Here is a 22,835-nt window from a genome sequence, read left to right as displayed (position 1 = left end):
AGAATCTCTTATAAAAATGTACGTTACCACTAACTGAAATAGGCAGTGTGCTTGTATTGCTCACCTGCACGCAGGTGCCTGTGAGCATGGTACAGGCTACACCTTAAAATATATAGATACATTTCAGCAAGAAAAAGGATAGAATAAACTGTTTAAGATGACCTCCAAAACCTGTGCAGATGATAAATCAAGTTTAAAGCAACATAAACCAGGCTAAAGTGGTTTCTCTCTGACGGGAGCTCCCACTACCATCAGGGGTAAAGTCAGTTTGCAGCCACTGTTGATAGTTATCTAAATCCAGGCACTGAAAAGCTTAATTAGTGAAGCTTTATAAAGCTTACAGTGAGTACATGAAGTTATTGGCGTAAATCTGTACAACTATCTGGGTCAGGAGGCGTCGTACCATCCTCTACCTTAATCCAGTATTTCTCCAAGTCCTGATGCTGCAAAACATCCCCATAAATCCTATTTCTGAAAGGAGATGCAGGCTGCAAGGTGGAAACTACCCAAATCCAATTGCCTGTTCCACGGAGAGATGGATTAAACGGCAGAATTTTAACATCTAATTTTCTGCCTGTGACAGAGAGCACACGTTTTCACAGCTTTTTGTACGATCTCAATGCTTTCAGGAAAATGCCACAACTCTTTTGTAGATGGTACCAGATGCTGGTTGGCCTTTAAGAATGAGTTAATAAGCAAGCGGACTTAGAGCTTATTTCTTACACTAAAGACTTGAATCTAGTAACTGCAGAGGTCAAAAAATGAGGCCATTCAAGCTATTACGCTTCCAGTTGTGAAAAAATCCTTATATCAGACAAGAGAGGGGATTGAGTTTTGAGTCCATAGCAAAAGGGTTTTAAATATTCATTCTCAGACCGATGTACACAACTTTGGTGGCCACTTTAAGCTTATAGTTTTTAAATGTAATTTCACGGCTCTCAAGAGAACAGTGTGCTTCAGATGTAGGCAAGAATAAGCCTTGTGTAGAGGGGAAAGGGTGTTTTGGCAAACTGCCTCTCATCCAGATATAAACTCTTCATTCTAGTGACCTGGCGTATCACCTACATCAATTAACTTGTTTATACTTTGAAATGACACCCTCGTGGGTAAATCTATCTGATTGCTTTTGCCACTCTTTTTACGGCTTCTTAGCTGACAAACATGCCTTGAGCTCAATGTTTTCTACTCCCTGTGTCACTTCAGCCTTGCAGTATTTCCCTCTAACTGCAGATGAAGCTCTTTCTGATTCCAGCTCAACCACCAACTGCATTTTTTTGTTGACCCACAGAACAATGGATTAACAGCAGCTTTCCCAGTCAGAATCAGGAAAACACCAGTCAGAATTTATTGGCTTAAAGGGGAAGCCCCACATTACTCAAGAGAGCTGGTGAACACACACGGACAGCCCTGGGATAAGGGTTTTGAAAGGCACCTCCATGACTCCTCCTCTAAAACTCAGGCTGGTTTTTGGCAGAGGGAGAAAAGTCGGAACATCACACCGTATTATAAAGCAACCCCATAAAAGTTTGTAAATAATACTGTTCCGAATATTGGTTCTTGCTGCAATTTCAGGAGAAGCTGCTCACGACCAGCCTGCTCTTCCCCTGCTCGTCATCATCCTCTCAAGAGCTCTCCTACCCAAGCAACTGAGTTGTCAAGGCTTCGTTTTTCTCAGTGACCAAACCAATCCCTGGCCAAATATTCCCCAGGGATCTTTTCCAGCAACTGCTTCCAGGCCCCTCTGCCTCCAAGGGAAACACTACAGGGATGAAGAATCAAATACACCATAACACAGGTGTTTATTTGGAATGGTGGATACATGGAGAACGGGCAATTGGCAAAAAAAACCTCACAAACTGGTTCACATTTTGATGCACACGCTTTTTTTTAGCTGCTTTTGCATTTTAGGAGTAAATTGCCAAGTTAGGCTACAGAGAGACTTCAAAATTCAGAGAGGTTATCAGGTATCTGGCACAATTTTTAATCAGATTGTCAGTGTTATTAACTCCTTGGATTTGGACCGATTACTGTAAAAACATTCTTCACACTTGGTGCTCATGTAGCAGAGTTGAAAATGCCCCACAAGGCTAAGCTGACGTTCTGGTTTGGTAATCACTCTCTGCAAAGCGGTTTAGTCCTCCCATAGACACCGAACTAAGTGGTGGTTTCCTTCTGTTCCTCTCTATAAACCCTCTGACACCTGGGGAACACCATCCCAATTAAATAACCATCCTGAAAACTTCCCCAGCCTGTCCACAGTCTCTTCAATGTAACCCCATTTCCCTGCCCCAGAAAACATCCGCTACAGGAGGGGCGACCTGAGCAGCGCCCACAAAAGAGGGCTCAGCTTCTAAGCACCTTCCCAGTACTCTGTGGGGAAATAAACTGGAAAACATATAGCAACTCTAAGCACGCTGCAGGCTGGCAAAATCTGTGTTCAACAGCGTGTCAAGGTGGGGGAAAAACTATACACACTTCCCATCGCTGTCACCGTGAGACAACAGCCAAGGAGACATTTCTTCTGACACAACTGCAAGACATCACTTGAAGCTTCTGAGCTTTTGATAAAATCTCTAAGAAAGCAAAAAACACTGTGGGAGAGAAATTTTTACTGACAATGTCAGTTCCTTTCAGCAAAGTTATTTTTAACCGTAAAATAGTTGGTTTGGAAATATTTTTGAAATCTAACCCCCTTTCCCAAAGATTATCAATTTCTACCAAGCATTTTACCAGACACCTTTCATTCCTCCCCCTGGTTACAATTAGTTTTTTTTTCACTTTTTTCTCCTGCTTGCACGAAACTAAGAGCACAGCACATCATTCGCCCTCGTTCTTGGGCCACTTGGGGTACCTGATCTCTGACTCCATCAAGACATACAGGAAGCCTCTCCAGCTCCCAGCTATCACACATCTGGATCTCACCAGGGTTATATAAAATACTGAAAGTCCTTATCAAATGAGACAGATTTCTCTCTAAGCCTCTCTACCTCCTTTCCAGTCTTCCACGTGCCTTTGTCATTCTGCAGCTATTCATGACTGAACTAAACACCTTTTTACTCCTGTCTAAGTATCTAATATTCAACTTCATTAGACATAGGTGCAAAGCCTTCCGAAATGCCCCAACAGCTGCACTGCAACTACCAACAGTTGCTCTTTTTTTTCGTTACAGCAGATGAATTCTGCTTCTCCAGAGTTTCTCACACTCATTTTATGTTTTAACCAGACTTTGCAACACCACAAAGAATCACAGAATCATAGAATTGTCTGGGTTGGAAGGGACCTTTAAGATCATCAAGTCCAACCATCAACCTAACTCTGATAAAAAACCATCACCAAACCATGTCACTAAGCACTATGTCAGCCCATCTTTTGAACACCTCCAGGGATGATGCCTCAACCACTTCCCTGGGCAGCCCATTCCAAGGCTTAATAACCTTTTCTGTGTAAAAATTTTTCCCAACATCCAATCTGAACCTCCCCTGGGGCAACTTGAGGCCATTTCCTCTTGTCCCATCGCCTGTTCCTTGGGAGAAGACTGACTACCCACTGGCTACCCGCTCCTTTCAGGGAGTTGGAGAGAGCAATAAGGTCTCCCCTCAGCCTCCTTTTCTCCAGGCTGAACACCCCCAGCTACCTCAGCCTTGCCTCATCAGACTTGTGCTCCAGACCCCTCACCAGCTCCGTTGACCTTCTCTGGAACCACTCCTGCCCCTCAATGTCTTTTTTGTGGGGAGGGGCCCAAAACTGGACACAGCCCTCGAGGTGGGGCCTCACCAGTGCCCAGTACAGGGGGACGATCACCTCCCGAGTCCTACTCCCCACGCTGTTCCTGACACAGGCCAGGATGCTGGTGGCCTTCTTGGCCACCTGGGCACACTGCTGGCTCCTGTTCAGCGGCCAGTTGACCAACACCCCTGAGAGATAATGCTTTCTGTAGGTGAATGCCAAAAGAGAACACAAGAGGCAACAGCCTCAATACAATTGAGGAAGCCCAGGAATAAAGATCTCTGAATAACCTGGGAGCTACAAAACATTGTAATCTCACTGGACGACAAAGGTTTCCTGAGACCAGCCCCCAGAGAGAACCCACCAAGCCCACTCCGAAGCAGCAGCGAGCAGGTAAACTGCGAGATGTTCCTGAGCTGGTATTCCAACCCAAACATTTAGCATCCTAATATTTTATTACCTTTGCTCTCCACGTCTATAGTCAACCTCACTATTTATTCCATCAAACTCTGCCAGCCAGCCAAGCTCAAATGCTGTTTTCTACTATGGGAATATATTCCAGCATTAACTGCTCAAACTTCTCCTCTACTAATGTTGCCATGATGTTCTCCCGACCCAATCAAAACTAACTAATGCTACATTTGGAACTGCCTGTTAGTATTAATGATCTTTTGAGAATAGAGCCCTCAGCAATGTTTTATTCATTTTCACTGAAACTGGCGTGAAATAGCATGTTTCATGCAAAACAGATGTCAGAGGAGGTTCCATGGGGATTTTTCAATTGACCTCAAATCCCAGGATTCTTAAAAAACTTCCCAAGCACTCTGCCAAAGGACATATTCCTGATTGCGCAGAACCTTATAGGAGATTTCACGGGATATCTGCCCAGAAACCAAACCGAAACAAGAAATAAAGGAGAGATATGGGGCTGCAACAAACCTCATGGGAAGGATCTTTAATCAGAATAACCACGGTGTGTGGATGCACCTCTGCAGTGAGAACTCTGCATGAGGCATCACGAAAGAATACTCCCCAAAAGACCCCAACTCGTGTGTGCACAGGGATTGAGGCGGGTTCCTTGGTGTAAACAGTCACTGATCACCTTCCCAAACGCAGCTCCCTCAGCACATCCTCACTGCTCACAGGATGCATCAAGAAAAACCAGCTGCCCGGGCTCTGGTGTGCCGTGTTTCGGTACGTTAGCCAGTTCAGTCCAATCACCTTGTCCGAGAGATCAGCTTACAGAAATCTAGACTTATTTTTATTTTATTATTTGCTGTATCTACTTAGATGGTCACTCTGAATAATGAGAAACAACAGAGGCAGCCTATGATGATGATGATTACACTGCTGCAATTCATCTACGAAGAGCCCGGGGCTCTTAAATGAATATTTGCACTGGCGTGTCTTGCTCCTGCAGGGTGAAATTCTCTAATACCTTTTTATAAATCAAAGAAGAGAGACAAAATAACTTTTAATTTGTATCTTACCAAAATTGAACTCTCTCACTTTTCTTTTCCCAGTGGTGGCAGCTTCATTAGCTGACTCGCTGGTCTTGGGTCTCTTGTTAGGGGGCAAGTAGTCATCATCATCTTCAAGAAACATAAATATCACTGTTTTAACATTCAGAGAACTCAAACGTGCAACGTTGGAATTGCTTTGCATTTCAAACCTCTAATGCAAGTATTGAACTGTGCTTTATCAGGGTATCAAATTTTGCAACGAATTACTTATCTGAGGAACTTTAGAAAGCTACTTTTCTGCATGGAAAGCATAAGGTAGCAAAAAGCAAAGCTGCTTCTGTACTTCCTAAGGAAAATGATATTATGATCTGAAACACAAGTGGACATCTCATGATCGTAACATGACCAAGCAACAGCAAAAGAAATCAAGAAATAAATTGTGCAGCCATAGACTTTTTATCTAATTGGAAGTATCCTTCCACTAAGTTGTTTTGAAATACAGTACTTAAGTTTTATCTTGAAAAGCTCAAAGGTGCTAAAACCTGTTTCAACTCACTGTAAAACTGATGGACGTAACTGAAATTCACTTAACAGGTCAGCCCCACCTCAAACACACACACACAGAGGGTAAAGATGCAAACCCCAGGCGTTCTTCAGTGAGCTGCCACTTAACCAGTCACTTCCCTACTCAAACCAGTATCTTCCCTACCAGTTAATGAGTTTTTAAGACTGATTATCAATACCTGTCACTTTAGAGAACAGAAATGGTTGAAGCAGACAAAGAAATTAAAGTTAATTTCACACACAGAATAGCACCTGCCCAGGTCACCACGGGTACAGTTTATTTAAGAAGAATAATATTACCTATTGATATGTCTTGCACCTATGCAGTCGAACTATATTCTGTTAGAGAAAACCTTTTCACAGCATTTCCACTTCTGTGGCAAAGATCTTTACATAGACACAGAACTTAATGACTGCTCTCTTATTACCTTTTCCATTGAGGTAATGTAAGAATTCTTTTACTCCTGGATTATAAAAAGGTGAAAGTAATGCCAGAAGTGTTCACTTGGTCCTAAAATGCATTGCCTGATTTCTAAATTACTAACTTGGTGGTCCTAATCTCACTCATTCCAGAAGCAAGCATTGCAAAAGCCAATCTCAGAAGTATTTTAAAGCAGTTACAGGACATGCAATTCACAAATTTAAGAAATACAGTCTATACAATCAATATCACAGCATAAAAACAACATGGATACTGGTTAGTGGCCTTAGTGCTGTTTGGATGAGAAAGGGAGGTGGTAAGTATAAAGGTTTTTATCCCATATTTATTGATATTAGACAAATAAACTGAAGCTTCACTTCCATCACCTGTAAAACACTATCTCTGTTTGGTACAATTCTTCCCAGAAGCTAGTGTTAATTAGAAATTTTATATAACTACAGTGTGCTTATAAAACAACATATTCTTCAGAATGAATGTTGTAAAATCTTTCTAAAATCTAAATTAATGGCTGTTAAATGATGAGGATCCTTTATTGCCAGTGCTTGAAAAAATACATGCAAGATGCAAATCTCTGTCATGCAGCATTTCAAAAATCAGACAAGTAATTCCAATTCTGTGGTTTTGTCAAACTTCTGAACTAAATATGTTTACCAACCAGTACACGACCCAAGCTGCAGTCAATTTATTCACTGCCAATTAATACAGGCAATCCTAAAACAGTTTTTGGGCCTAAAAATGCCCATTGGACTGAAAACAATGAGCTGGAGAACTCACCTTCGATGGTGACCTCGACCTCCGGATCCTCACTGGTTTCAGAAGGGGCGTGCTGGGAGGAATCTGGAGGGGGAAAAAACAGGGCTGCTGAATGACGTGGACGGAAGAGATTTTTAACCCAACACTCCATGATTTTCTTTTTCAACTAACACTTGTCAAAGCAGCCCCCTGTGCCTGTTGTGTTGTCATCAGATCCAGAGACCCTCTCTTCCCCCTGAGGGTACTGAATCGTGTTGAACAGGGCTGGGCAGGCATGGGCCAGGGCCCAGCAGGCTGCAGTGATTTGTCTTTCCCTGGAATTCTTCCAAATATTCTCTTAGTTTTTCAGGATTCTGCACTCATTCAAGGCTGAAGTCCCAAAGCACTGGAGGTACCCACCATCCTCGGCATTTGCCTGCAAACTCTGTCACTCATAACTGTCCAGCCTCGGCACACCTCTGGATGACATTCTTAAATTGCTCACCAACCTTAGACAAAACTAAAAATAATATTCCCAAGAAATATCAATAGAAGTATTTTAACTCCCCAAGGATGTTCAAGGTACCAACAAGTTATTGTAACGAAGGAGGGAACACCACGGAAGAAGGCAGCGAAGGTGCCGTTCTGTGTTTCCTCCATAAAAGACCTCTCAGAGGAAAAAGCATAATTGCTAATTGTCTCCAGGAGATGGTACCTGAGGTACAGTAATAGCTTCAGCACAGAACTCAAATAGCAGATGAAGCTCAAGGTCAGTGTTCTAGTAACAAATCTCCCAGGCAAAACACCACTAAGCATTGCAGAGTAGAGCGGCCTGCAAAAGCCAATCCCACTCTTTAACATGGACAGCAAAAGTGAGAGCTATAGGTCAAATAAACTCGTATCAAATATCATGCCCCGCAACTGTTAACAAATACAAATCCCCTTAATACGCTCTGAGTACTCTGTTGTTATCTCAACCCCTTTGAGCCCCAGGTTTGGTGCCAAAATGGAGTGTTGTGGTTCAACCCCAGCCAACCACCAGGAAGGAGCACGCAGCCGCTCGCTCGCTCCCCCCCTCCACGGGGATGGGGGAGAGAATTGGAAAAATAAGGAAAACTCGTGGGTTAAGATAAAAACAGTTTAATAGGACAACAATGAAAGAGGAACTAGAATAAGAATCCACAAAATGAGTGATGCACAATGCAGTTCCTCACCACCTGGTAATCAACGCCCAACCAGTCTCCGAGCAGCGTTCCCCTCCCACACCAGCCCCCCCAGTTTCTATGCTGGGCAGACACCATATGGTATGGGATGTCCCTTTGGCCAATTGGGGTCAGATGTCCCCATTGTGTCCCCTCCCAGGTCCTTAGAAGCTGAAATGTCCCTGACTGCTTAGCAACAACTAAAATATTGGTGTGTGATCAACATTATTCCCATCCTAAATCCAAAAGACAGCACTCTACCAGCTGCTAGTAAAAAAAATTAACTCAGCCTAAGGCAGGACAAATCTAACTTAATGGCTATTAAATAATGACTATACTTCATTACCAGTGCTTGAAAAAATACACGCAAGATGCAAATCTCTGTCATGCAGCATTTCAAAACCAGCCCAGTAATTCCAATACGTGTCAGCATACTCTGGTTTTGTAAAACTTCTGGACTAGATACATTTATCAAGCAATGCATGACCCAAGTTGCAGTCAACGCTGGCACATCATCCTATTTATTCACTGCCAAGTAATGCAGGCATCCTAAAACAGTTTTTGGGCCTAAAAATGCCCATTGGACTGAAAACAATGAGCTGGAGAACTCACCTTCGATGGTGACCTCGACCTCCGGATCCTCACTGGTTTCAGAAGGGGCGTGCTGGGAGGAATCTGGAGGGGGAAAAAACAGGGCTGCTGAATGATGGGGACAGAGGAGATTTTTAACCCAACGCTCCATGATTTTGTATTTCAACTAACCCTTGTCAAAGCAGCCCCCTGGCTCACTGAAACCTTTTACAATTCACAGCGTGCAACAAAAGCAGAAGCAAAGATATTTTACCCTAAGCCTTTAAGCAATTCTAGATGAGGGTAAGGAGGTGAGGATTATACTTGCTAAATTGCGTGTGCAGCAGTGCAGAGTTGGCGTTAATGACAGCAGGAAATGCTTTATTCTTGGCTTAATAGGATTAATCCAATCATAAATATTTTTCCCTTTGTTATCAAGGATTACTGAAAACATAAACAAAGGCTGCGTGCCCCCGCAGATGATATATTTCTTTACCATTTATACAGACTCGTAGTTGTTGCACTATAATGTTTTCCATAACAAGCTGCAAGGCCAGCAGTGAAAAATGAGAGGGAAATTTGTAATCCCAATGCTTTTGTTGGAGAGGTCTGCACCAGCAAAATAAACAGGATTGTGCCTACCAACACTTGGTGGGAGAAAGAGCAATTCGTGTGCAACTGCAGTAAAGCTTAAAAAAGTGAAGCTAATTCTACTGCAAACTATGTCAAAACTAAGTGGGAGTGTATGAAGGAATATATTTTAATTATTCTGGCAGAGTAATGCTCTGCGCCTGCATTTTGAAGAGTATTTTCCTTCAGATCTCTGTAAGCTGGAGGTATGAGATCACTTTGGGAGCAAGACTGAAGGGATCTCCCCTTTCCATGGCTCTTCACATGATGTGTGTAGCAGAGATTCAGCAGTATCTACTGCAACATCCCAATTGGAGTATATTCAAACTATGCCAAATACATCACCTAGCTCATGGAAAACACAGGATGATGTTTTGATCTAATTCTGAGTGAGCGCTGGATGGATAATTAGCAAACGCAAAGCACAACAAAAGGAAAGAATTAGGAGGAAATGGTCTTTGAGTAGATGTGAACATACAATACGGTCATAGAAATAACTATCACCTCAACTGATTGCTTCACACAAATTACTAGGACTTGAGAGTGATCAAACCGATGATCCTTTTCGAATTTAGAAAAGAAAGAACTGAGATTCCCTTCTCTGTCTCTCTACGTGGACATCCGAAAATTAAGGCAACTGAAATTTTCATTTCTATTGAAGTTTAAGTTTCAATACTTTTACTTCATATCAAGAGAGTAGAGCCCTGAAAAGCAAAACTCAGACATTCCATTTCCAAAACAGCTGTGAGAAAAATCCAGCTAAAAGCTCTACCTGTGTAACTTTTTGCAAGAGCAATTTTTTCATCCATCTCCGATGTTTCGGAAGGACCTGCTTGGGAAGAAAGAAAATGGCTTTTAAATTGTGTCGCACAACAAACACATTTTTCCAGTCCATAAAGGAATTTGCCAAATAACTCTTAATTTCATATATCATATGCTTATCTCATTATTTCCCGTAATGAAATACTTAGGAAAAATTGTGTGAAATATTAAAAAATCTATAAATCCTTACTATTTCAGTTCAACAAACAGGAACGTTGAAGGGGTAATGGTAGGAGTGTGCATTTCCTGGACTACTGAACCGTCACAGACTCATGCAGAACAGCAGGGTTTCCATTTTTTTGGTGTTAATAAACTAATTTTAAAAACATGAAATGTTGATGGATCTGCCCTTTTTCGATGAATTTTTAATCAGCGAAATCTTTTTCCTGTTTGTTAAAATTTGTATTCCGAGGGAGTCCCTTTGGACTTGAAAATTTCTAACCCACATTAAACAGACAAATTCAGAGAGATTAAAATCATTTACGACACTTCAAGGTTGTTTGCTTTTCATCACAACAGCTCTTTTGACAGCTCTATCCGGACTGCTTTAAAAAGGCTGTTGCAGAAAGCAGAGCACAAATGACACTTAAAAGATTAAATTAACACCCCTAAAATCCTACTGCTTAAGGCTCTGGTGCTCCTGCAGTTACGCCCAAAGAGCGAACTGCTTCACACCGAGCAGGAGGTGGTTCTACACCACAAAAATAGCAAAGGTAGAGAAAACCAGCCTATGTGTGGCATGCAGGAGTGTAGGAATACTCGGACTAACTGGGACTGAAGGATTTGAACTAATTGTTCTGTGCAAATCGTGTCATTTCTGCGTTCATTTGCAAAAGTCACCTGGAGAGGATCGTCTAACTCCCCCGAAATTATGGCTGTTTAGAGTCAGGTTTGTAAGTGTATCAGCAACGAGTATCAACAGCTTCACAACAGAAAAGCCACTGTTAACTAAGAAGGCAAGTGAAATATTTTAAACTCTACTTCATACACACAGTAAGCAAGAAATACAGGAAAGGACTCCGGTCACACTCAGACTTCATAGGTATTGCAGTCAATACAACAGCAAATACTAGTCAAGAAAATGAGTATTTAGGGGTTAAAGAAAATCATGATTCTTGGGTGGTTACAACAATGCTAGCTTGAGATATTTCTGCTTAATTTGATTGCTCAGATTTTCAAAGGGATTTTAAATTAGCGGGATTTCAAGTGAGGAACCTCTACGAGGTTCTTCGTTTTCCACGCATTTCAATCACTAAGTGCTGCTTTCATCTGCTCCTCCTGCTTTTTCTTTGCTGGGGAGGGGGAGTGTGTTTGGATTTTTTTTTCCTATTGGTCTATTTAACTCTGAGGAGCTCCACGATTTGGTTGAGAACTCGGCTCCACAGAGTACTGGTGGTACTGGTCCAGAGATGGGAGAGAGCTGGGGGAGATGCTGGCACCACGGGTGCTGCTCCAGGACACATGGGAGAGAAGACTCATCCCAGCACGGGGACCTGCCAACGTCATGGGCGAGGGGGAACAGGGCAGAGCACCCCTGGGCATGCTGGAAAACATCTCCGTGGAATAAATTTGCTTTTATTTAAATCAGCACATTCAGTGTACGCAGCCAGACGGGAGTGTCATTTCCTAAGAACTCTTCAGAACATGCAATTATTATAATTCCTAACACACCGACACACAGAAGCATGCATCCCATTATCAGCAAATATCCTGTTATAAGCTCATATTTTTCATGTTTATTCCTTAATTGGGAGATCCTAACAGGACTGGTTTAGCTACATATTCTGCAATAGCCTCTATATTGCATTATCTTCATGCCAAATATATGCTGTGACGCCAATGAAAAAGGAAAAATGGGAGATCTTTGACACATTCAAACTTGAAGAAAGATTTCTTTAGCTAAAAAGATACACTTACTAGGCTTACAGCCCCTGGGATAAGCACAGAAAATTCAATCTCCTCAGATTTAATGTCAATAAAAAATACAGTACATGGAGTAAACCCATAAGACTTTTTAAAGTGACCCACGCAGATTATTTTAAGAAACTTGAGCTTTGTTGTTTTGGTTTTTTTTTAATATTATGAAGTCTTGACAGAGGTTGGAAGGGACCTTTGGAGACCATCCAGTCCAACCCCCTGCCAGAGCAGGGTCACCCAGAGCAGGTTGGACAGGAACCCACATCCAGGTGGATCTGGAAGACCTCCAGGGAAGGAGACTCCACACCCTCTCTGGGCAGCCTCCTCCAGGGCTCTGCCACCCTCACAGGAAAGAAATTTTTCCTCGTGTTCAGGTGGAATTTCCCGTGTTCCAGTTTGTGCCCATTGCCCCTTGTCCTGTCATCTATTTCCACAGCACAGTAATATGCTGAATCTAAGCACACACCACGTTTCAAGGACTTAAGCCACTTTCAACTACTAAACTAAGATACAGCATTTTAACTAATGTTTCTTTTTGTAAGAGCCATAACAACTGCTACTTATAGATAAGGTATATGCAGGAATACTAACTGCGATAGCTGGCGTGCTCAGTATGCATTATTTAATCTTGCAGATCTGTGTTCAGTCCTTTTCTTCATTTAGTCAACAAAATCTAGACCTTTCTTCCAGAACAGGTTGTCTTTGGTGTCACCCAAAGCATTTAACACCACAGTGACCTTCACATTTGCCCAGGATCTAAAAAAAAACCATCCACTGCCATACTGCTAGTGCCCAGTGATGGAAAATCACCCTTAATACTCTGTCAAAATACTCTCATGAAGTTTTTGATGGCCAAAGTCCCTATTTCCCAGTCTTCTTAGTGTGTACTGCTAAAACATTTCCCAGTTTAGCAATTCAGTATTAACATCCAAATGCTGCAACCTACCACAAGATAATAAGCGATAAAAAAAGACGTCCACCTACAGGTATAATTTCCCCTCCATTTGATTAACAGGAGAATTTCGTGTGCCACCAAGGCACACAGCGCTTTGGTCAGCGTAACAGACTTGTGAGAGGAAGCAAACATTCAGAGAAAAACAATAACTGTGAAATTTCATGAGTAAATCATTTTCTCCAGGAAGCCCCAAGCAGATTGCTGTTCTCTAACAGCTTCGTTGTTTCTTCTCATAAATCAATAAGCCTCTTTTTTGCTGTAGGGTATTTTTAGAACTAGGATCCCAGCCATTTTCCTACACCATGTTTCTACCAAGGCAATGCTTGGGCAGATTTGTGCTGTCCCCCAGGAACACACTTAATGATAACTCTGCTTTTCCAAGTTCTGCTTATCTGCGCAGCATCACCACGCACACACAAACCCCTATTTGCCTCCTGAACTTCACAGAATGTTAGAGTTGGAAGGGACCTTAAAGATCATTGAGTTCCACCCCCCTGCCCTGGGCAGGGACACCTCCCACCAGACCAGGTTGCTCCAAGCCCCATCCAGCCAGACCTTGAACCTCTCCAGGGATGGGGCAGCCACAGCTTCTCTGGGCAACCTGGGCCAGGCTCTCTCCACCCCCACAGCAAAGAATTTCTTCCTGAGATCTCATCTCAATCTCCCTTCTTAAAGTTTAAAACCATTCCATCTCATCATATCACTCCACTCCTTGATCACAAGTCCCTCCCCAGCTTTCCTGGAGCCCCAGGAGGGGCGATGCTGAAGCTGTTCTTCAGCTCTTTTGGTATTCTTCAGAATAGCTTAAAGGGTAGCCAGCATGGAGATGTTGTATCCTAACAGAGATAAGTAATTGCATCCTTAATGACCAAGAATAAGTCAAAAGAGAGGCAGAGAGAGAGAGCGCAACATTTAAGCAATCAACCCTTGCATGAGATAAACAGATATGAAAGTTAGTATCATTACCTGGAATATTATACTGATAGTAGTCAGGATCATCTGATTCCTCCTTCACTGTGCCTGCTGTCATTTCCAAAGAAATTCCTGTAGAAGCAACAAAGGAATCAATCACGGAAACTAATAATAATCACATGTAAAAAACCAACCAAACAAACAAATAAAACACCCACAAGATCCTATCTAGTCTGTATTTTTTTAAAAAGGGGAAAAAAAAAAAAAGGACGCTGATGCACTAAAGAATTGTTGAGCTAAAACAAGGGTAACAAAACCTGCTGGTTTCTCATGTTTGATCACTGTCAGAAGGGATTCAGGATTAAATGGTTCCCCACAAACCAGGCATCCTTGGAATACGCTATCTCGGATCTGAAGAATTAAAAAGAACGGTCTCCTTCCTTTTTGCCCACTTCCACAGCCCACCCCAAAATAATGACAATATATTTTATCACTTGCTGTGCTGAAAGCACTTCTAGACCTGCTGCTGGTGGAGCAGCACCAAAGGTCCTCAGCTGCTCTTGGCTCCAGGTGAACTACCCCCTCCATAAGCCTTCACAGCATTCCCTAACGTGTTTTCAAAACATTCTGATAAAGGGAGAATTCCTTAAAATGCCTAGAAAGCAGCACTGGAAAGATTTGTGGACTGACTTGACAAAAAACTCAAGTTAAAGCTAAACATTAACCGGGAAGGGTTCCCAAACCACAAGTTTGTAGTTGGGAAGCACAAGTAACTGGCCTAAAAGTAAAAATTTAATTCTTCTACAAAAGGCTGAGCAGTGTAGCCCAACCCAACCAAAGGGAAAGTCACCAGCTTATCTCCAAGCCCACCTGCTGCCTCGCTGCCTTTAATGGGATTATTCCTGCTTTTCCTCAAAGCAAACGCGTAAGCGCTGCTCAGCTGCACATCCCAGTGCCTTGCAGGATCCTCTCCTTCCTGCAGTGGAGGTGCAGGACACTCACTCATTTTTTCAACAATTAATAATAAATTTTCTTATTTATTTCCCCTTTAGCTCAAAAATGGACATTCTGTCATTTTCAAGTAATAGAATTTAGAAATATACAAATAAACCAAGCTTTTCTCTCCCCATTAGGGATAAAGTGATCTTGAATTAGAACAAAATAAAAATGAGAGTATTTTCTTCTTCTCTACTTAAAACTATTTACAAAGACAAATTATTTTAGTTTGGAAAATTATACAAATCTCCTCCTAGAAATGGAAACATTTGGCTGAAGTTAAATACTTAATAAAAACACTGACTGAAAAGTGACCAGCTTTAAGGAAAGAAAAGTTTTTCTCTCCCACAAAGGATATCTTTTTGCTACTTTTTTCTTGGAGCTTCCTATCTTCGTTTAAATTCAGCCTCTGAAAAGAAAATGATTGGGGTGGGGTTTTTTGCAAATAAGGGCAAAATTTTGTACATACCAGAATCTTCACTTGGTTCCATTTTCACTTGAATAGGACAACTACAAAAATAAAGAAATCCAGCACATATTACATGGTATGATAAAAACCAAATATCTACTGTCTAGTAAAATCAACACCCCAGGAACACAAAAGTAAAAGCCCCTGCATCTTATTTTATCTGATTTATCTCAAGGGAATTGCCAGGAATCTCCTATCCCTACATTTTCGGGACGCAGACAACATTCAAAGCATGTTTGCCATTTAATGAGAAGCTGACTCAGAAGCACACAAACACTTGCCATTTTGCTCCCTATTTTCACATTAACCAATTTTTTTATTTACTCCAGATATAATCTCTCCATTTACTAACACAAAAAAAGATTTATTTTAATTTTTTAATTGAGGAGGGGGAAGGAAGCAACGTTACATCTGTTCCCCATCGCTGCTGTATCATAAAACACGACAAACTTATCCCTGACTGACAGACTGTGCACTAAGAACACTCACTGGGCTAATTAAACCGAGGGGAAACTTTGCCATCTGTTTAATTCGGAACAGTTTCCCCACAAATAACGGTCAAAGGAAAGAAAAAAATGCAGCTTCATGCTTTTTATAGTCCCAGGCAAGCAAAAGTTAGCCAAAGGTCAGCTGGGCAGAAAAAGCACATTAAGAGAAAGATAAACTATATGAAAATACACAGTTGATACAAAAAAAAAAAAGCTATTTTAAATTCACCTTCCACCTGGAGGTATAATTGAATGTGAAGGATCTGTCATATGGGCTCCTGAAAGTTAAAAGACAATCTTTGAGTTTCCTCTACTCCATTTGCCTTAAACACAAATTGAAAACGTAACATTGATTTCATGAACCAAAAACCTGTTCACATTTTACAAGCATATGTGCCTATTTTCTGTATTCACAGATATGAGGGACAAATCTCGTTAAACCGCTTTATTAATCTATAAAGCAACACCGATATAAAATTACTTCAAATGTGCCTATCAGCTTCCTTCTCACTGCTCCCTTTCATGATGCCAAGTGGAAACCTTGGGAAACAAAGGTAAACAAATCTTCCACCTAAACTCTGCTAAAAGAGAACGGATAATTTTATAGAGACACAGCTCAGTCCTAAATTACAGCTAGACAGGAATAATTATGTTTTCAGAATGTCATTTACCACACTGAAACCCTGCCTTGCTTTTTCAATCCAAATATATTGTTACCAGAATTTATTCAATTTTCCACTCTCTTGTCTTCTTACTGGGCACAGGCAGCATATTTCTGATTTTACTAATCCAGCATCAACTTCTGGCTGTTTCACCTAAGAAAGTGAAACTTTTCTTCTTTGACTACGTTCCTATAGAGATTGCTTCGCCCTCTTCATAAAACAAACACTCACATACATGAATTTTGCACGTAAAGCATCATGATCCCATGAAAGGATCAGGAGGAGAGGTTTCTTCTAGCTAGAAGTGAGTATTTGCGGAGTTTAAAAAACTCACTCTAGCTCAGGTTTTATAATATATAGAGGCTTTCACAGGAACCGCAACACCCAACCACTTCAGCAGATTAAATCCATTTTTAAAATGAGATATAAATGGCAAACTCAGCTATGGATTGGAACACAGAGCACTGCAAAGTCTTGGCATCTTCTAAAAATGCAACGCACAGTCCTTCATCGGTTCACTTCTCCTGTCCCTAGGATACCATCCAATTCACATTAAATTGAAATTCAGTCAAAGGATGAAAAACACAATAGACCAAGTTTTATCTCTAATTAGTTGCTCCTGGCAGAACGCACGAAGGAAAAGGTTATAGTTCCAGAAATAAGGCAACTCACAGTCTAGGAATTTCTGCAAAGTTTGCCATTTTATCCACATGACCCAATCTCGTATCTGCATTGCTATCTAATCTAAAATTCTAACCTGTTTCTGTTTAGTCTGAGTAAGCAGTAACTTACCTAGGTGTTTCTTTGGCTCGAGGAAAGGCCTGTGTGGAAATATGGAAAGAAAAACCCACAGCTTTAGCAGAGACATCACTGCTTACTTGGTCATGTAACATTAAAGAGAGCGCACTCCTGTTTAAGAGAAACAGGCTGCAATGCATGTAGAAATTAAAATTAATTGGACTTAAGTGCAAAACCAACACAGACAGACCAGCACAGGAGAGAGCAAATAACCTTTTGATGATAAATGAGATCCTTGACTTGTTTTCCAAAATCCATTTCAGGGTGGAAACATCGTAATTTGCCGGGTGTTTAAAGGCAAGCCCCTCGGGCAGACCCTGCACCACCACCGCACACTGGTCCCTCTGAATCTTCTCATAGGGCACAGGTACCACCGTTGACTTTCCTAAAGCTTTTCCTAGGGGAAAAAAATGAGGAGATAGTTATGAGGTGAAGAGTGTGCCAGTTTGCAAAAGGCTGAGTTCCTCCTAAAACCCGTGGAGAGGACTGGGGTGAAAGCAAGGAGCAGGAAACCAAGTCCTGCTCACAGGGGTCCAGAACCCACGAGCAGCAGAGGCTTGTTTGAAAGAAAACTGATCAGGGTGTACAATCATCTCAAATCACATCCCACAAAACACATCTGATATACCTGTATGTTTTAAAATCAGCTACTAAAAAAGTTAAACTTACCACCTTAACAGCGGTACAGCTGGGAGGCTAACACCACACACTACTTTCCTCCCAACCGGAATAAAAATTTAAAAATCTGGAACAGCTATTTTGATGACATCAAAGCACCCACCGTAGCAAAAGCAGAAGAAGTCCTCCACAGACTTCCTGAGAGCTTCCAGCTCCACAGCATCCACTGTCAGTCTGTTTACAGGGGGCACAGTCTTTGTTTTCTGCAGCTCTGCAGCCCTCTCCTCTTCTGTAACACCTGACAGTTATTTATGAAAATAAGATAAAAATAAAATAGTAAGTTATTGAAGCCCTCAGGACCTAGTCCCTCCAGTTTAGACTATAGATTCTTGTCAGAATGTCATAAGAACTTATTTGCCTTAGAAGGAAATGCATTTTTCTACGTACATGGGCAATGAGTAAATTTAAATTTACGCCAAAATTATTATATCCTCCTGACAACCTTTGTAAATGTCACCCTCTACAGTGTAAGAATAAGGAATTAAGAGACACATCCAAACAGGTTTTTTTTTTGGCATGAAGAGGTAGAAAACAGTATTCATCTCAGGAAAGGATAATACAGTAGAAATAAAATGCAAAACTGCCAAGAAAAGAAGGAGCAAGAGAGTCACCAGGGAAGACAGAAAACGCCTGCGTGGAGGGTGCCGTAGCTCCCACGTGCTGCGTGTGATGCCTTACACAGCATTTATCTTATATCCTCTTTTGTTTATGCTTTTGTGCTTAGCTGAGCTTTTTATAGAAGGGATCTGACTTTTGGCACGACAGCTCCTCTCTCTTTCAAAACACGTTTTAAGGGCACAACCCCCATTGCTGAATAGCAGGAGCTGCAACCCAGCCATCCTCGTGCAGAGCAGAGAAGATCCCAGCCCCAGGCTGCCTTCGAGTCCCCCAGCAAAAGTCATTGCAAAAGGAGGGAGGGAACAACGACGCCTTCAATATCAACAAGCAAATGGAAGGGATGGTTCCAACGGCAGCTTTCCCTCCTTATCGTTCAGTTCTTGCAAAGATTTACTGAGAATCAGCCAGCAAACATAGGGGAAACCACCAGAGATATTCCGGGTATGAAAGAAAAAAGCAAGGGAGACCTGTGTCCCTGTGGGCAAGGGAAAGATCAGTGCTGAAGCTGTCTCATATCCCCACCCCCAGCAAGCACAGCAGTAAGTCTGAAATGCTGTGATTTGCACCACAAGTCCTGCTGGCATCACAATTCTGGGCTAATACGAGAAAACAAACATCAGTTTGAACAACCGATTCCAAATGGGTTGTGAAATGAGCTGAAGAAGCAATACTTTTGCTAAAAATGCATTTATCATCTTAAAACTTTGTATCTTCATTTCAAAGAGAACCTCTTCCTTCCTCTACACGTCTGCTCTGTGCCCTGGAAACCCATTTCCATGTAACATCCAGCTCTTCAGGCCCAAAACTTTGGCTTTCTCTGCAATATGACAGGGCCTCCCGTAACAAAAATAATGCAAAAATGGAATATTATTATTTACCCATAACACAGGAGCTTAGTTTATGATGGCTGACAAGGTTTCCCTGCAGACTTGGGGAGAAGAGGTATGACTTTCCATTTATAGCTACACGCAATGTTGCTTTTTGGGTGTTTTTTTCCCCACACAAGAGACTGATTCACTGCAAACGCCTTCCCTGCCAGTAGCTTCTCAAAAGCGTACCCACACTTTCTAAAAATACTAAGCAAAACAAAAATAGGATGACAACAGCGCTCATTTCCCATTAAAATGAAAAGCAGACAAAGAGACTTAGAAATTTTCCTCCTTAACTAGGAGGAACCCTCATCGCTGTGTTTTGTTACACGATTTTTATCCATTTTCTTGAGCTCACGTTATGCGTCTGCCTCAATCTCTCTCCCACGTTTGTTGGCCAATTTCAATCAAGTCATAGAATCATAGAATGGTTAGAGTTGGAAGGGACCTCAAAGATCATCGAGTTCCAACCCCCCTGCCCTGGGCAGGGACACCTCCCACCAGACCAGGTTGCTCAAAGCCCCATCCAGCCTGGCCTTGAACCCCTCCAGGGATGGGGCAGCCACAGCTTCCCTGGGCAACCTGGTCCAGGCTCTCACCACCCTCATAGTAAAAAATTTCTTCCTGAGATCTAATCTGAATCTTTTTTCTTCCAATTTAAAACCGTTTCCCCTTGTCCTATCACTACACTTCCTGGCAAAGAGTCCTTCTCCAGCTCTTCTATAGGCACCCTTCAGGTATTGAAAGGCCGCTATAAGGTCTCCCCGGAGCCTTCTCTTCTCCAGGCTGAACAACCCCAGCTCCCTCAGCCTGTCCTCACAGCAGAGGTGCTCCATCCCTCTGATCATCTTGTGGCCCTCCGCTGGACCTGTTTCAGCCGGTCCATGTCCTTTCTGTGTTGAGGACTCCAAAGCTGGACAAAGTCAAAACAAGATCAAGTCTCGAAGACAGTAAGATTTATAAGGGTTTGGCACGACTGATCAAACCCAGCTGCCATTCCTCTCCTCTGGGCAGCAGTTGGAGGTGGCACAACTCACAGGCTCTGTCAAAGCTCTCACCACAATTACAATTACACCAAGCGGGATTTAGGCTACGCCTGGGAGAAGGGATGCCTGGGACACACAACAAGACTTGGAGGGGAAGAGGGATGGGAGGTTGCATTTACAGAAGGGTAAGAGGGTGAAAAACGGTTCAAGAAGGGTGAGGGATGGTGATCACAGAATCATAGAATCATTGAGGTTGGAAGAGACGCTTGGGATCATCGAGTCCAACCATCTCCCCTACTCTACAAAGCCCTCCCCTACACCATATCCCTGAGTACCCCATCTAAACGTCCCTTAAATACATCCAGGGATGGTGACTCAACCCCCTCCCTGGGCAGCCTGTTCCAATGCCCGACCACTCTCTCTGTGAAAAATTCCTTCCTAATGTTCAGTCTAAACCTACCCAGTTGGAGGTTGGAGCTTGAAGCCGTTCCTTCTTGTTCTGTCGTTAATTACCTGTGATACGTCAAAAGAATTCCATTCTCCCCAGCTGGGACCATACTGCAGGATCACCCCAGTTATGCTGCAAAACCTATTCCAGATTCAGCAGAATGACCCAACTGCTAAAGATCCTCATTTTGAGCTGAAAGTCCATACACAGGTGAGTGTCTCTTATCCTCTTGTGCTATCCAGGTGTTCTCATTACTTAGAACGACCTTCCCTCTTACCTGCCCCCATGAGACTGGGTTTGACAGCCCAACCTACCACTTGGATGGAAAAGGAATCTCCCAGCTGTCAGCATCCTTATAAAATGAATATACTATGAAATGAATAGACTGCTTTAAAATAAAAAAGAAAAAAAAAAAGGAAAAAACCCACCACTTACAGAAATTTTTGTGACGGAACAAAAAATGGAATAGTTGAAACCATTCAATTTTAATTTGGCAATTTTTTCTTGTTGCATGGCAGCAATTAGACAGCTACACCCTGACCAGACTCTCCACCTTCCTGCCTTACACAGACGCTTTCGAAGCGATGAAGAGCTGCGGCTCAGCACTGTTATACAACGCTTTTTCCGAAGGTGCACTGAAGCATGGAATGAATGCAGCAGGAGAAAATAGGCCATAAAATGGGTCTGTCTTCCAAAGCCTCGACTCGGAGGTGAGGAAAAAGCTGCCTTCCTCCTGTGGAGCAGAGCACACCCCGGAAAAAGCTGCCTTCCTCCTGTGGAGCAGACGGGAGGAGCTGGGACGTGCCGAGACAAGTGACAAAACCAGTGGTGGCCACATCTCACCAAAGAAGAAGCAAAAAAACAAGCTTTAGCAGAGAAACAATTTGCTTAACTCAAATTTCCTCCAAAATGTGGCCTGGAGATGCGATGCTACACAAACAACTACAGAGAAAAGCCGGCAGGATTCAGGATCTGAAGCTGATGGAGCCGTCAGTCCCATGGTACATAAGGCATCTTACAACATCAGAAGGTTTTTAATCAGGTGGTTTTTAATCCCCCAGGTAAAAGCAGCCAAGAAGTGATTCTAAGAGGATGAATGTCACCCCTGTGCAGACACCAAGAGGCAATTTAAGGGCAACATTCATTTTGTGACATACATTTTATCATTCGTGCTTAAGGAAAAGTGCTCTCTGAAAATAACTATGAGCAACGAAAGAGGGAAAGTGAATGTGTGTGTGGCTAAAAGTGTTTTGCTTTGTTTTCTAATGCATTCACCCAGTTCATCTGTGGGCTTTTTAAGGCCATCCACTTTTACAGTTCAGGAAACCGAAACCTCAAATTAAAGAAAAATCACTCTATGATTATCAAAGGATCACTTAAACCACAAGAAAAGCAAATCACCTGAGGCAGGACTTAGGAGCCAAGGAATTTCAAAAAGATGGGCTATCTACAGCAATTTTCTGTTTGTTTGTGACTCTGAGGGAATGAGATGGGTGGTCTGAACTTTCTGAGCAAGTTTTTTAAACCAGCTGTTACCTTCATAGCCCTGAACTGGCCAGGCAGAGGCTTCTGACAATAAAGCCAAGCAAACCAGCTCTAATAAGGCTGCAAAAGAGGCCAGTTACCCAAATCTGAAATAAACCCAGAAAAAGAGCATGGAACTGTGAGCTAGGGAGGGCATGGCTAAAGCCAAAGGTGCTGGGAAGAAAAGGCATCCGGAGTGGACACAATCTGGAAGAGTCTTCTCCTGCCGCATCCAGGGAGCCAGAGGGGCAGACGATGGGAGCAAAGGAAGCAGCCCCGAGGAAGGGAGCCAGAAAGGGATCTCCTAAAACTCTTTGAAAGTAACTCGTGTCTAAGCATGTAACAGAAGTTTTGAAAATGAAAA

At 42.3% G+C, this 22,835-nt stretch overlaps 1 protein-coding gene across 7 annotated transcripts in view; it reads right to left on the bottom strand.

Annotated features, from left to right (window-relative positions):
* The window catches only part of GTF2I (general transcription factor IIi), a 62,769-nt gene that overhangs the window by 29,633 nt on the left and 10,301 nt on the right, over nt 1–22,835 (bottom strand). For 3 of the 7 annotated variants that reach the window (XM_014953302.1, XM_014953305.1, XM_014953307.1), the window contains exons 3-12: nt 18,130–18,264; nt 17,562–17,745; nt 17,343–17,371; nt 16,118–16,166; nt 15,401–15,441; nt 13,990–14,067; nt 10,102–10,161; nt 8,742–8,804; nt 6,970–7,032; nt 5,217–5,318 (exon numbers count right to left, since the gene is read on the bottom strand). In XM_014953302.1, the coding sequence (XP_014808788.1) occupies nt 5,217–5,318; nt 6,970–7,032; nt 8,742–8,804; nt 10,102–10,161; nt 13,990–14,067; nt 15,401–15,441; nt 16,118–16,166; nt 17,343–17,371; nt 17,562–17,745; nt 18,130–18,264 (804 nt within the window). The remainder of the gene's footprint in view (nt 1–5,216; nt 5,319–6,969; nt 7,033–8,741; nt 8,805–10,101; nt 10,162–13,989; nt 14,068–15,400; nt 15,442–16,117; nt 16,167–17,342; nt 17,372–17,561; nt 17,746–18,129; nt 18,265–22,835) is intronic. The other 4 variants (XM_014953304.1, XM_014953306.1, XM_014953303.1 and 1 more) reach the window with 3 other exon arrangements.

Source organism: Calidris pugnax, unplaced genomic scaffold (genome assembly GCF_001431845.1).
Source record: "Calidris pugnax isolate Ruff unplaced genomic scaffold, ASM143184v1 scaffold133, whole genome shotgun sequence".
NCBI lineage: Eukaryota > Metazoa > Chordata > Aves > Charadriiformes > Scolopacidae > Calidris > Calidris pugnax.
The sequence above is the reverse complement of the archived record's forward strand: the minus strand, read 5'-3'. Positions and strand labels throughout refer to the sequence as shown.